We start from the raw sequence: 13,252 nt of genomic DNA on the forward strand, positions 1-13,252 counted from the left end.
ATTTTATGTGGTGGTATATCTGCCACACTGTTCTTATTCCCTCCCCCTAACACTAATGGAGTAACCCCTTTCCTGGTGAAAATGATTCTTTGGTAAGTGTTTCATATTTAACTAGGACGTTTTGTATTTTACTAGGATACTACTGGATGCTGCTGAATGCTATGCCAGTCTTCCATTATTTCTGCTCTTTCATGCAGGCCCTTTATTGACAGTGCAGAGTGATGCTCTGGCAGCCTCTCCCTCCCATAGTGCCCTAATTAGCTGTATTTTGTGGCAGGACTCAAGAGCTGTTCTCCATTACAGGAGGGGGACCAAAGGTTATCCCGCTCTGCCTTGCTCATTTTAGCTGAGCACCTCTTGATTTGGCAGTGATGGGGGGCATTGAGCTGCTTGTAGTTACCACAATTTCCACGATCCAGAATGCAAAGGCACACTAACTCTAACTGCCTCTGGCAGTGTCTATGGCTGGTCATGGCGACATTACCTGCTTTATAGCCAGGAACCATCCACTGGACAGGAGCTCCCCAATGGGTGATGAGATCCCATCTGCCATCTTTTTCCTCAGTGGGATCTCTGGATAGTCTTGGATGGTTTCTTCAGCCCACCATTTGAGCCATTGGAGCAGTCAGCCAGGCTTGCTTGGTTGTTTCATGAGCCATAGAACAAGCTGGGGCTATGGCTGTCATTTACATGACAGCTAAGAACTGTGCTTAAACTGAGCTAATCATTGCTGTAGACCACATTATTAATCTATTTATCAAAAATATAATTCGCAGGATAATCCATAATGCAATTAACCATTAACTGCAGCCCTTAGTTTTTTTTAAAGCTAAGTTTAACATTAGTGTAAGGTTATAGTAATAATTACAGTGGGGTATGGAGTGCAGAAGGACCATGATTAGGAAATTATTATCATCAGTTTAAGTCTTTATAAATATAATAATGTAAAGGTGTGTGTGCAATATACCCAGAACTATGTGACTAGGTCTTTGGTGAATACAATGCACAACACAGTGCACCTACACACACCCACACACACACACACACACAGATATGCAGACAGGCACCCGTTCTTTATGCTTCACACAGTTAATGTCACTCCTTCACTGTAAGTCCCCCCACCCAGCATAATGGGATGATGAACAACACCAGTTCTTTGCCCTCAATTTACTCCCATTAGAAATTAGAGCCCTTGTTATGCTGTAATAATCATTGCCGCTGCCTCGCATGAACACCACCACTGTTATACAAATTCCAGTTGTGGACAGGACGGGGATTCTCACTCATTACCCCCACAGACAAAATTCACCAAGATTTATGGACATGACCAAGGCACTTGATTGCCTCTGCGTCTGTGGTGCCACTATCAGGAAATGAAGCTCACAGCAGAAATCCAATAAGGAACACACAGTGCACACTGAAGATCTCATCATAATCATGGCTATTTACAGATTGATATAGCTATACAGAGCCTTCACATATTGTCTGCTCTCAGCCTCTCAATGATGAATCAGAGTATCCTCATATCACCCCTCCACACCTGCATCATCTAACTGTGTTCTTATTGTCCACTTCATATGGACAAGTGAATGGGGTCTCTCATTCTGTTTACAACCTCAGAGAACGGGGGAAATGGCTCATTGGTCTTGTAACAGATTGTTTTCGTTGCGTATGTTGATTTCCACAATTTTAGCTGTTTTCATACTTTTGGCCCTTTGAACAAGAATATGAACCAATGTTATACCATGGCAGTAATGGTATAAATTGTTTTTCTGTGCTAATAATTCATGTTTGATTGCGATTGCAGATTGTCTTCTTTGTGTTTTGGTATTCTAGTTACACCACCAGCCTATATGAGACATGGACAGAGACTGTGGGCGAGAAATCTCAGTACAACCTCAGCCTGCCATTAATCAGCAGAGACCCGGCCACTCAACTGATCTCCGTCAACTTCAGCCCTCAGGTTTTTGCATTAAGCCCACATGCTAGAAAAACTGATCCATTACAGGCAGCTCGATGTGTCACTGCTTGTAAACCTTTTACTCTGAGCAATTGTGGACAACGTCTGAGTGATTTATTAGCTTTGTTACACATCAAACTGATCTCTTTTATTAAATATCATCCAGTAGCATGTCATATACCTGCCTGCAGCTGCAGAAATCCTTGAACAAAGTTGTACTTTCTCTGCACATTCTTTTTAATTAGTTGGGTCAGTATTTTAATTTTTCTTTTGCAGGCAGTAATGTTGGGTCACACTGCCCTGAAGAGTTGCTGACATCTCATTAATCTGAGTTTTAGTGCAAAGAGTTCTTCCAGCAACACTAAAACTCTCACACTGATTCTTTAGATTTTTAAAAATCTTTTTCTAACATGGTGGTGGGAATAATAATAAAGATATTATATGGGTAGCTTGATAGCTTGTCAGGATCAAAATGTATTTCAACATTCTGGTTCTCATTATGTGTATACATCTCATTGTGCTGAGTGATTTCCTGCAGCTGGCGTCTGTGCTGAGGGAAGTGAAGTACTTGGAGGCCAGGCAGACCGAGGCGATCCCTGAAACTGCAATGCAGATCTACACCACCAGGGGGACGCTGTGGCAGTATGTGGCCAACCTGGAGCTCATCGTGAACCAATACAATAAGGTTCGTGTCAATTTGGCCAAAATCAGTGAAGATACTCTAGCATTAAAGCATGGCAGTAGAGGAGCTAATAATAACTCTAGATGGCAGGCTAAAGATTTTTATTTGTACTGGCAAGGTGACAATTTACATCCTCAGGTGCTATATTGGTGACAACACAAGATATTACTGTGGACAAAGCCAGCAGTATACAGTAGATGCATCAAAGTACCGACCCCATAGTTAAGTCCCTAAAAATTAATTTCAAAAAACATCACAGAAATGTATGGGTACCAGGAAGACTGCATGAGGTTGTATGGGGATACATGCTAATATTTTTGGAGCGTCAAGTGTAGAGGGAGTGGAAACTTGATTTCTTCTTTTTTACTGCCACAACAAAACACAGTGAATTCCTTAGTGTCATATAGGGCCCAGAACACTGCTTCTACCTTTCAATATGGCATGCTTTTGGCATAGACATGTTTTTTTCTGCTGCCTAAACCAGTTTCATAAATGTCAACTTTATGACATGGATAAGCTGCATTATTCTGAACTAAACATGTTTAAATATCAGTATAATCTTGCTGTGATTGCTGTGAAAGGACAAACATGGAGTCTTATTTAAATTTGATCTTCATATTATGTTAATTCAAATTTGCACTGTGAGGATGTGTTCACTGAATGGCTTAAAAGAGAAAATTAGCACATAAAAGATGCTGTACATTATTTTTGTAAAGCTTGTAATAGGAAAAAGGGAAAGGGGCAAAATGGCAGTTTTAATAACATAACATAAAACAATACAAGGCCAATCATTGATGTAGCCACACAGAGGACAGCTCCAACAAAGCTATCCCACATGTATCAGGGCAGCCTACATGAGATGATTACATTCTGAAAATCCAGCATGTCATTGCTTCAGGTAGCTAAAAGTTAAAGTCCAATTTAGTCATGGGAACATGAAACAATCTATGAACAGTGACAATAATGAGGATGAAAACATACCTTAATGCTCTGGGCCTCTGTATGGCCTTTAACTGGCTGTTACATTAAAATTATATTTCTGGACACAAGTTGGAAATCACAGCCCATCTTTCTTTTTTCTCTCTCCCACTGCTTGGATGCAGGTGATGCAATCTGTGCTCAGTGTGGAGCATCCTCTGGTCCAGGGCCAGCTCAGGGACATCGACTCTCAGCTCAAGAATGCAGAGGAGACTCTGAACTGGAACAACCAAGGTCTGGACACATACTGATAATCAAGAAATTACACATTTCAGTGTCCTGTTTTTTACTGTTTAAAGAGTCAGCGGACACACATTACAAAAAACATTATGTTTTTTACCTACCTAGATATGCACGAACACTGCAAGCAGGAGGGATAATATAGCCTGTTTCCGTCCAAAGTAAAAGAACACCTACCCAGATCTAACTGGCTCACTAACTCATTAACACACATTATTTCTTGTTCAGTCCATGCACAATCAGATAGTTTTTAGCATTTTCTGGTGTTAGTATTTGTTGGATCCTCCATCTTATCATATCTGATAACCTGATCTATATAGCTGGAAATGCTGCAGTACTGAAAGGCTGGATAAACTGATTTTATAAAGGCTTTCCTGCATATAAACCCCCTGGATTGTTTTCTTAGACATAATTGTTCATTTTGTCAGTGTAGGCGAACCCTCCAACTCTGCATCTAAAACACAGATATCAGATTTATTGATCTTTTCATTTCATTCTCTGAAATAAACTAAATACTTTCTCCAAATATTGAATTATTTGTTAAAGTGGTAGTCTAATATGGGTTATTTTTGTTTCTCTTGTTGATATCTTGCATGCAAAGCAAAGCCATTTACTGTGGATAGTAAATCCAGCTCTGTGATGTCTTTTCCCTCATCCTGTTGCTCTTGATATCACTTCTCCTGATATCGGCCCAAAATATAACTGTCATACATAGTCATGTTAGTGTGTACCAGAGAGCTTTAAGAGATGTTTCTGTTTAAGGCATCTGTGTATATATAGAAATTATGTATACAAATATATGCTATATATACTGCTATATATATATATATATATATATATATATATATATATATATATATATATATATACAAAGTAAGGCAGGTCTTTATTTGTATGAAAATACACAGATTATTATGGAAATATAACTACCCCATTCTTCTTTTTTGATGTTTCCCTCCATCCTTGTCATTTCTAGGGCAAAGCAGATAGATGAGAGAGCACAGAGGCTTTGCATTTTAAAAAACATATAAAATAAGAATAGGAGAGGTGTTCAATCATTGAGAAGCTGTGACTGACACAGCGCTGACAGGCATGTTGTTAGTCTCTTCGATTCCACGATTCCCAAAGGAATGTAGCAGAAATAAAAGCGTGTTTATGGTACATGCCAGTGCACTTTTGCCTGTTGGGACAAATTCATACTCTACAGCAACATATAGTAGCTGCACAAACTTACTGTACCTGCTGTATGTTGACTCTGTGTGTACCCAGGGAGATCTAGTGAGGACTTTGGTCTGCTGCTAGATTTGTTTTGGTTAAAGTGCATCTGATTACTATGATTTTGTACTGTTCATCTACAAGTACAGAAGCAATGGGCTGAGCAGTAAGTTTTAAATTGAAACTTGCTAAGTGTAGGGAATTCTAGCATTATTTTAATTTTTGCGAGGCATTGATTCAACTGCATTGTCAAGCTGGACGATGTTGCACATAACCCATAATAAATAGTCAGCAATTTCCTATAAGCCTAAGGCACACTAACAATCATGTTTGGCATGTAACAGTGACAAGGGGCTACACTTTGTATTCTTGATATTTTGAAATACTTAGTTAATCTGCGTGTAACGTTATGACTAACTGGTTGTCTAAATTAGCCAGATGAGTTGGAAGCGCCAATGTGGTTAAGGAATTTATTTTCTGTTGTATTTGTCCCTTCAGTTTGGGAGGATGAAAACAAACTGCTTTGGAACATCTCAGCTGTACACCCACTGATGATATTTTGTATTTAACACTATTTACCAGTACAAGTTCAAATGATTTTCCATGATATTCGTGATAGTGATGTGATGCTTATTTGTCTAAAATGACATTCATAATTAAATTAGTTGTGTTGGCCGGTTTGAGTACTATATGATGCCACATTGAAGAAACATAGTAGAAATGCACATTAATACTATAATAAACACTATTTCATGTCTGTAGGTAGAAGCGCTTGCACCACCATTGTTCCACTAAGATGGACGTTGATGCATCAGCTGGACTGCCTTTCACCCAAATAGGAATTTATTTATTGAATGTTAACGAATGTATATTGTTTCTGATAAAATAAATAAAATGAACATTGTGTTATGAAAATGATTTACTCTTCTAGTTAATAGATTATATTTGTATTTTAAATTTAATATAGGGCAGCACGGTGGATGAGTGGTTATCATTGTTGCCTCACAGCAGGAAGGTTCCTGGTTTGAAACCCATCAGGGGCCTTTCTGTGTGGAGTCTGCATGTTCTCCCTGTGCTTGTGTGGGTTTTCTCCAGGTACTCTGGTTTCCTCCCACAGTCCAAAAACATGTATGTCAGGTTGATTGGTGACTCTAAATTGCCCATAGGAGTGAGTGTGAGTGTGTGAGGTTGTTTGTCTCTATGTGGCCCTGTGATGGACTGGGGACCTGTCCAGGGTGGACCCCTGCCTTTCACCCAGAGAGAGCTGGGATAGGCTCCAGCTGATCCCTGGGACCCTGGTTAGGACTAAGGGGGTCTAGATGATGGATGGATAACATTAGATAAACTTTATTCATACCCAAGAGGAAATTCAGGAATATGATATATTATATCGATTCCTTTTTCTTTTAACTGTTATAGCTTTCTGTTTGCAGCTGTTTCTGGTTGAATAACTTTAGTCTTACAGAGGTTTATAACATATCTATAGGCTGATTGTGCACTGTATGTTGTATAATCTGGGAAAACATTTGAAATGAAAAATGAACTTGCTAAAATATGAAGCCATTTAGGTATTCCACTATTTCAGTCTCACGTTCATTGTAGGTTAATTAATTTTATTCTGCAATTTCATCATTGCAGTTATTTTTCATCCTCCATCCGCCTCTAGGCATTTGGCAGTATATCCAGGAGGTACGCGACTCTGTCTGTGACTTAGAGAGCCGACTGCAGAGAGCCAAAGACAATGTTGAGGAGATCCAGAACTGCATGAGGTCCTGGGCCAACCCTCTCTTTGACAGGAAGGAGGGGAAAAAAGATGCACTTCTCAGTCTGGAGGACAGAGCAGAGAGGCTTGACAGGTTTTACAGTCTGATTCGTTCATCAGGAGAAAAGATCCACTTCCTGCTTAAGGTAATTTAAAGAGGTTTTCCTGTGGTTGTGTCAAATCATTGCACAAGCTTATGAAGTCAGCGATTTCTTGTTTGCTTTGAAATTTTTACAGCAATTTATTAATGTAGCAGAGAGGATATGTAAGTATGAGTATTACACTTTGTCATGTCTTAGAACAACCTGGGACTATTCAGAGCTGATCCATCATCTGAGGAGTGGAAAGCCTATGTGGAGTACATTGATGACATGATCATAGATGGCTTCTTCAACAGCATTGAGAGTTCTCTCAGATTCTTCCTGGATAATACAGGTGGGTGATTCATGAACAGACTATACACAGAAAAGTCAAATCACAAAAAGAAACAGTCACATTTACTATTTGATGTGCTGCAGAGATGTTAGTCGTGTTACTACCATTGTCTCAAAGCCAGAATGTTGCTGCCAACCCTAAATGTAATATCAGAAAATCTAGCACTTCTCTGATTCTACTGTAAAATAGACACATTATCCTTTTGCCAGTACTGACTTGCAAAGCTTCTTAGTAGCAAGGGTTCTAGTGTCAGATCGGTGTCTGCCTGTATTGGCCATGTGCATGAAATAGTTCTGGAATTGCTTGCTGGCATGAGTTTTGTCAACCAGTTTAGATAATCTGGGATCAGGTTCAAGATGTGGTGGAGCGTTGGCATTTTTGCTATTGTGTCCAATTCATTTTCTCGCTGTTTGCTGACTTCTACTTCCATCAATTTCTCTTTCTCCTCTTGGTCCTTGTGTTGATTCATAAACTCTTGTTGGCAGAGTGAGATGACCCTCAAATGTCAGAGGGGTAGGTGAGATATAAGGGAAAGGGCAGGTGCTGTAAATATTAAATAAAGCTTCTGTAAGCCCCTACATGGTCTCATTTAGTCTAACAAACATGACTATGAATTGAAAGATTTTGACAACATCTTTTATTAATTCAAAGAAACCTAAAGCCACATAGATCATTTTAAATATCACAAACAGATGAAATGCAGTTAAGATAATGACAAACATAGAGAACTGCCACCTGACTCAGCTCTTTCAAGTGATCCAGTATTATTGTTTTGATTCTGGGGCCCACATCTTTGCCTTTGTTGCAGCCTCAGGGCTTAACCAAACAGATGGATATTATTAAGTTTTAGCTGTCTCTTTGGACTGCAGATTTTATGAAGTTAGAATAGCTTATTCTTATAAGAATTATTATCCCTTTCTCCTTTTTCTTGTCTTTTTCTCTTTTTTAAGCCACATGTAAAACATCCTCCAGAATTGAAAGTAACATGATTTTAGCTTAGGGAACAATTAGGTCAAAATTTTGAAGATGGAAATCAGGTCTTGAATAGACTGAAAAACCAATAACAGGAAAGTAAGGGAAAAAAGTGAGTCAGACACACACGGTCAGCTTTACTCGCTTTAAGTAGTGCTTGCAATGCTGTTTCAACTGTTTCTAATCCTGCGTTTACACCCCAGACCAAAGAGCGGGCCTTGCCCCCCTGTTTGAGACTCAGCTAGATTTGAGGGTCCCTGACATAGTGTTCACCCCCTCACTGGAGTTCGGGGCAGGAGACAGTTTGTTTGAGCTGGTGGAAAGCCTCATCAATGATGTGTTCAGAATGTCTTCACTAGTGCCACGCCTGAGCCAGCATAGCTCCTCCCCCCACTATCAGGTACCGCTGGTTTGATACAGCCCCAATATATACAGTATAACACGTCTCATGTTCAAGACATTTGTCAAAATGCTATCTTTGGTTTCTGACCCTCTTCCATCAGGTGGACATGGAGGACATGGGTGACCTGACAGACATGCGTCATCTCCTCATGGAACGTGTGCAGGGCGTCATGACAACGTGCTGTGAGTTTCGCAACTCTCTGGAGTGTTACAGCTATTTGTACGTGGATAATAGGAAGGAGTTCATGCGGCAGTTCCTCCTGTACGGACACATGCTCACTAGCCAGGAGATGGAGGTTTATGCTGATGATGGAGTCCCAGATAGCCCCCCGACACTGGACAATTTTCGGGAGCAGGTAGAGGGGTGGGTATTTGCCAAGTAGAGTGTGAACATGTGTTTGTGTATTGCCTCGAATTTCAATCTGTGGTCATTTTTATGGTTTTCTCCACTTCACAGGGTTGGTATAGGACTTTAGATCACTTATTTGTCTTTCTACTGTAGGTATGAGAAGATCTATGAGGAGGTACAGGGTCTGGAGCCAGTGCATGTGTTCCACGGGTGGATGCGGGTGGATGGTCGTGGCATGAAGAGTGCCTTGCTTAACATCATCAAAAAGTGGAGCTTCATGTTCAAACAGCACCTAATTGACCATGTAACCAACAGGTGAAGTACCTGGGATTTTTGCTGCTATAGTATTATTTGGTCTGACATGACCATTAGCTTATGTTGTCTAATGTCATCAAACTTTTGACACATAACTGCAATACAATCAGCCTGTTGACATGTCTTCTCTTTTGCCCATTTTTTCTACATGTAAAGATAAATTAATGTCTTGTATTCACTTCACTTCACTTCACGTCTTGTAAATTCACTTTGATTGATGCTTTGGAATCACCAGAATTGCTAAGGACACAAAGCAAAGCAAATCCATGTAATCTTTTTGCATCAAGTCGATCTTAAATCTTTCACAGTGTATTGTCATTACTGACCAATGGTATACACTGCTCTATAAAATGAAGGAATGCATGATTCCTGGCAGTTACAAGTAAAAAGTCAATTCTGCAAATGTCTTTTGAATTTACAGACTGACCATAGCTGTACTTCACATATAAACACAGAGACATTGTTTCTGGGTGTGGTTAGAAATGTGCTTCTCTGCACCTGTAAATACATCCATCCCTCCATCCGTCCGTCCGTCCGTCCATCCCTCCATCCATCCCTCCATCCGTCCGTCCGTCCGTCCATCCATCCATCTTTTTCCACTTATCTGGAGTTGGGTCGTGGGGGCAGTAGCATAAGCAGGGATGCCTTTTCAGACTTCCAGACTTCCTTTTCCCTGGACACTTCCTGCAGGGACACTGAGGCGTTCCCAGGCCAGCCAAAAGACATAGTCCCTCCAGCGTGTCCTGGATCTTCCCCAGGGCCTTCTCCTGCTGGCACATGCCCGAAACACCTCCCCAGGGAGGCGCCCTAGAGGCATCCGGAACAGATGCCCGAGTCACCTCAGCTAGCTCCTCTCGATGTGGAGGAGCAGCGGCTTTACTTTGAGCTCCTCCCGGGTGACCGAGCTCCGAGATTTTTAAATTATGGTCACAATTGAAGCAGCATCGTCTCCAGTATCCTGACCTTTTTATGAAGCAGGTTTTCACATTTAAAGTTACATTTAAATGCTCAAGCTGACATGAGCCTTGTGACATCATAAGAGGTTACAGCTGATTTGTGTAGTACTGCTCAATACACGTGAACGTGTGTAAATTGATGGAGTTTCCCTTTACTAATCATGATTGTGTATCCTCAGTCTGTCAGATCTGGAGAACTTTATCAGTGTGACTGAGGCCAGTCTGATCCAGCTGGTGGAGGAGGGTGACTATGATGGCCTGGTGAGGGTCATGGGTCACCTGATGGCAGTAAAGGAAAGACAAAACACTACAGATGTCATGTTTGAGCCACTGCAACAAACCATTGCTCTGCTGAAAGTGTATGAGCAGGAGCTTCCTGATGTGGTTTACAAACAGTTAGAGGTAAGAACTCATTTTTGGGGAGTACAAGTTATTTTCTACATACGCTTTCTTCTGTTTCTGTCATGTGAAACAGCCATTTGTATCTTCTTTGTATATTCCTATCAACCATCTCAATTGCTATTCATCATCTGTCTCTCCTACCCTCCTTGTTTTCCTCTCTTCCTTTTCTTCTCTCTGGGTATTGCGGTGTACAGGAGTTGCCAGAAAAGTGGAACAATGTGAAAAAGCAAGCAATGTTGGTCAAACAACAGGTGGCACCACTGCAGGCCATTGAGGTATCCAGCCTTCGTCGTAAGTGTGCTTCATTTGATGTGGAGCAATTCAACTTCAGGGAACACTTCCGCAACAGTGGGCCCTTCAGGTAGAAGAAATAATTTTTTATTTGTATTTATTTGCTGTTTTTTGTTTAGATGTTTTTAATTTGTGCATTTCCCATTTTATTTACATTGTGTATTGTGTGTCTTAAAATAGAAATATCAAATATAGCTGATTCTTAACTAAGAACAGTATATCGTTCCTCAAGAATTTTGAGACTACGAAGACTACAATACCCTATATACATAGAATATCACACTATTGTTACTTTCTGACCTGGTATCCCTGACCGCTGAGATTTTACGATATGATGATCCAGTGATGATCCAGATAGTAGTATTACTTAATATCAAGAATTCAGAGATGCAAAATTAACCTTTCCACCATTTTTCTCTACTGTGAAATTATGGTTGTAGGGTTAACCAGGGTTAGGTTAAGGTTAACTGTAAGGTTAACCAAATGCTTAGAGCTTCCAAAACATAAACGCAAGCAAAAATATAATTATTCTATGGTTATGAAATGTTACAAAGCTGACATGCTAGAAAGTAAATGGATTGAGTTGTCAGCGAATGTTTTCCAGATATGTTTTATTCAAAACAAATAACAACTTACATTTTCAGCTCTGTTAACAAAAAATAAGACAGAGTTATGGCCCCATAAAAGAGGTCAACTAAACTTAATCCCACTTAGGGAAAAACTTAAGCAAAACCAACGGAGTGACTGACCAAACAAAGACAAAAAGACCTTGCAACGAAACACACAAGGGACCTTATATACTGGCTGATCAGGCCATTAGAAACAAGAGGGAAATGACATAACATACATAACTAGCTAAATAACATACAGATAAACAGATCATTAAGTCTGTCAGCTCCCAACAGCTTAAAGTAAAATAACAACAAATGCGTCACAATTGTAAATTAGACTAAACAAAATGAAGAAAACTTCCAGACCATGGAATGGTTCTTGAATGGGGCCTTAGTATAAGACCAGGCTCCCCCCTGAGCTACCTCTTTTGTCATACCAGGAAGAGGAACAGGTAACTCAAACAAGGAAAGATAAGCTACTAACACAAATGACAACAATGACACCTAAATGTGTGTGCTTCATTCAGAAACAATGCTGGGTCAAAACTAAATTATATCCTGTATTATTTAACTTAGAAATAAAGTGTCTACAACTGAATATAACTAACTACAAAATTGCTGTAAGTGTGCCAAACTTGCATCTTTAATGTGTGGCTGTAGGCACAGTCATCACAGCTTTTTTCTTGGTGTGTAACTTCAGTGAGCACCTTTGAGAAAATAAGAATGTCACCTTTCCCCGCCTGCTCCCTTGATAATAGAGAAATGTTATCTTACATCCAACAAAGCCAATTGAATCTCAGCATAATGATAATTAATTTATAGGTAGAGATGCTTCATCATAAAGTCTATTGTCAGATTAGTTGTGTGTGTAATTGGTCTCTTAATAACCTTGTGATTATTTTCCCATTAATGTCATGGAAGTCATTGATAATTGTCACATTGTTCAGTTAGGTCTGGTTATGCTGCAGCCAAGCCAGACCTGGGAAAACTGCAGCCTTTCATTACCTAACCACAAACTGATTTATTCTAGGCTTGTGCAAATGTACCTGTATTTTGATCAGTTCCTGTGTGTGCATTCATTCATTCAGGTTTGACAGTGAGCGCCCCTACCAGATGTTGGACGTGTTCCACCGGCAGATCCAGGAGCGGGAGGCTGTGATGGCCTCCCTGGTGGAGTCCGCCAGCCTGTTCGAGGTCACTGTCTCTGAGTACAAACAGCTTCGGCAATGCAGGTACAAACCTGGAAGGAGAAAATGTTATAACTCTTTGCCAAATTAGAAACTAATGAGCTGTTACAGCAGAGATGCTCTTTTACATTCGCTCAAGTGAGGCTATTTTCATGCTATTTTCATGCTGGTATAATTCACTTTGTCTGTTCTCCTTTATCCTTAAGGCGTGAGGTGGGTCTGCTAAAGGAGCTGTGGGACATGATCACCCTGGTGGAATCCAGTATGGCTGCATGGAAGATGACTCCCTGGCGAGAGATCCATGTGGAGGACATGGAGTTGGAGTGTAAACATTTCTCCAAAGATATACGTGGTCTGGACAAAGAGGTGAGGGGAGACAGTGGGGGAGATAGGAGAGATTAGGATATTTGACATATCTTCAAGGCTGGGAGGTGTGGGAGGCTCAGCAAAGCTTGGTAGGGAAAATTAATCTTGGAAAAACTAAAATGAATGTGG

The 13,252-nt window shown here is 40.3% G+C and overlaps 1 protein-coding gene across 2 annotated transcripts in view; it reads left to right on the top strand.

Annotated features, from left to right (window-relative positions):
• The window catches only part of dnah9 (dynein, axonemal, heavy chain 9), a 117,576-nt gene that overhangs the window by 7,400 nt on the left and 96,924 nt on the right, over positions 1-13,252 (top strand). For both annotated transcript variants that reach the window (XM_026315463.1, XM_026315462.1), the window contains exons 12-23: positions 1,837-1,963; positions 2,499-2,645; positions 3,746-3,854; positions 6,742-6,983; positions 7,137-7,272; positions 8,448-8,644; positions 8,748-9,010; positions 9,149-9,310; positions 10,446-10,668; positions 10,863-11,029; positions 12,659-12,802; positions 12,964-13,123. In XM_026315463.1, the coding sequence (XP_026171248.1) occupies positions 1,837-1,963; positions 2,499-2,645; positions 3,746-3,854; positions 6,742-6,983; positions 7,137-7,272; positions 8,448-8,644; positions 8,748-9,010; positions 9,149-9,310; positions 10,446-10,668; positions 10,863-11,029; positions 12,659-12,802; positions 12,964-13,123 (2,077 nt within the window). The remainder of the gene's footprint in view (positions 1-1,836; positions 1,964-2,498; positions 2,646-3,745; positions 3,855-6,741; positions 6,984-7,136; positions 7,273-8,447; positions 8,645-8,747; positions 9,011-9,148; positions 9,311-10,445; positions 10,669-10,862; positions 11,030-12,658; positions 12,803-12,963; positions 13,124-13,252) is intronic.

This window comes from Mastacembelus armatus, chromosome 19 (assembly GCF_900324485.2).
Source record: "Mastacembelus armatus chromosome 19, fMasArm1.2, whole genome shotgun sequence".
Taxonomy (NCBI): Eukaryota; Metazoa; Chordata; class Actinopteri; order Synbranchiformes; family Mastacembelidae; genus Mastacembelus; species Mastacembelus armatus.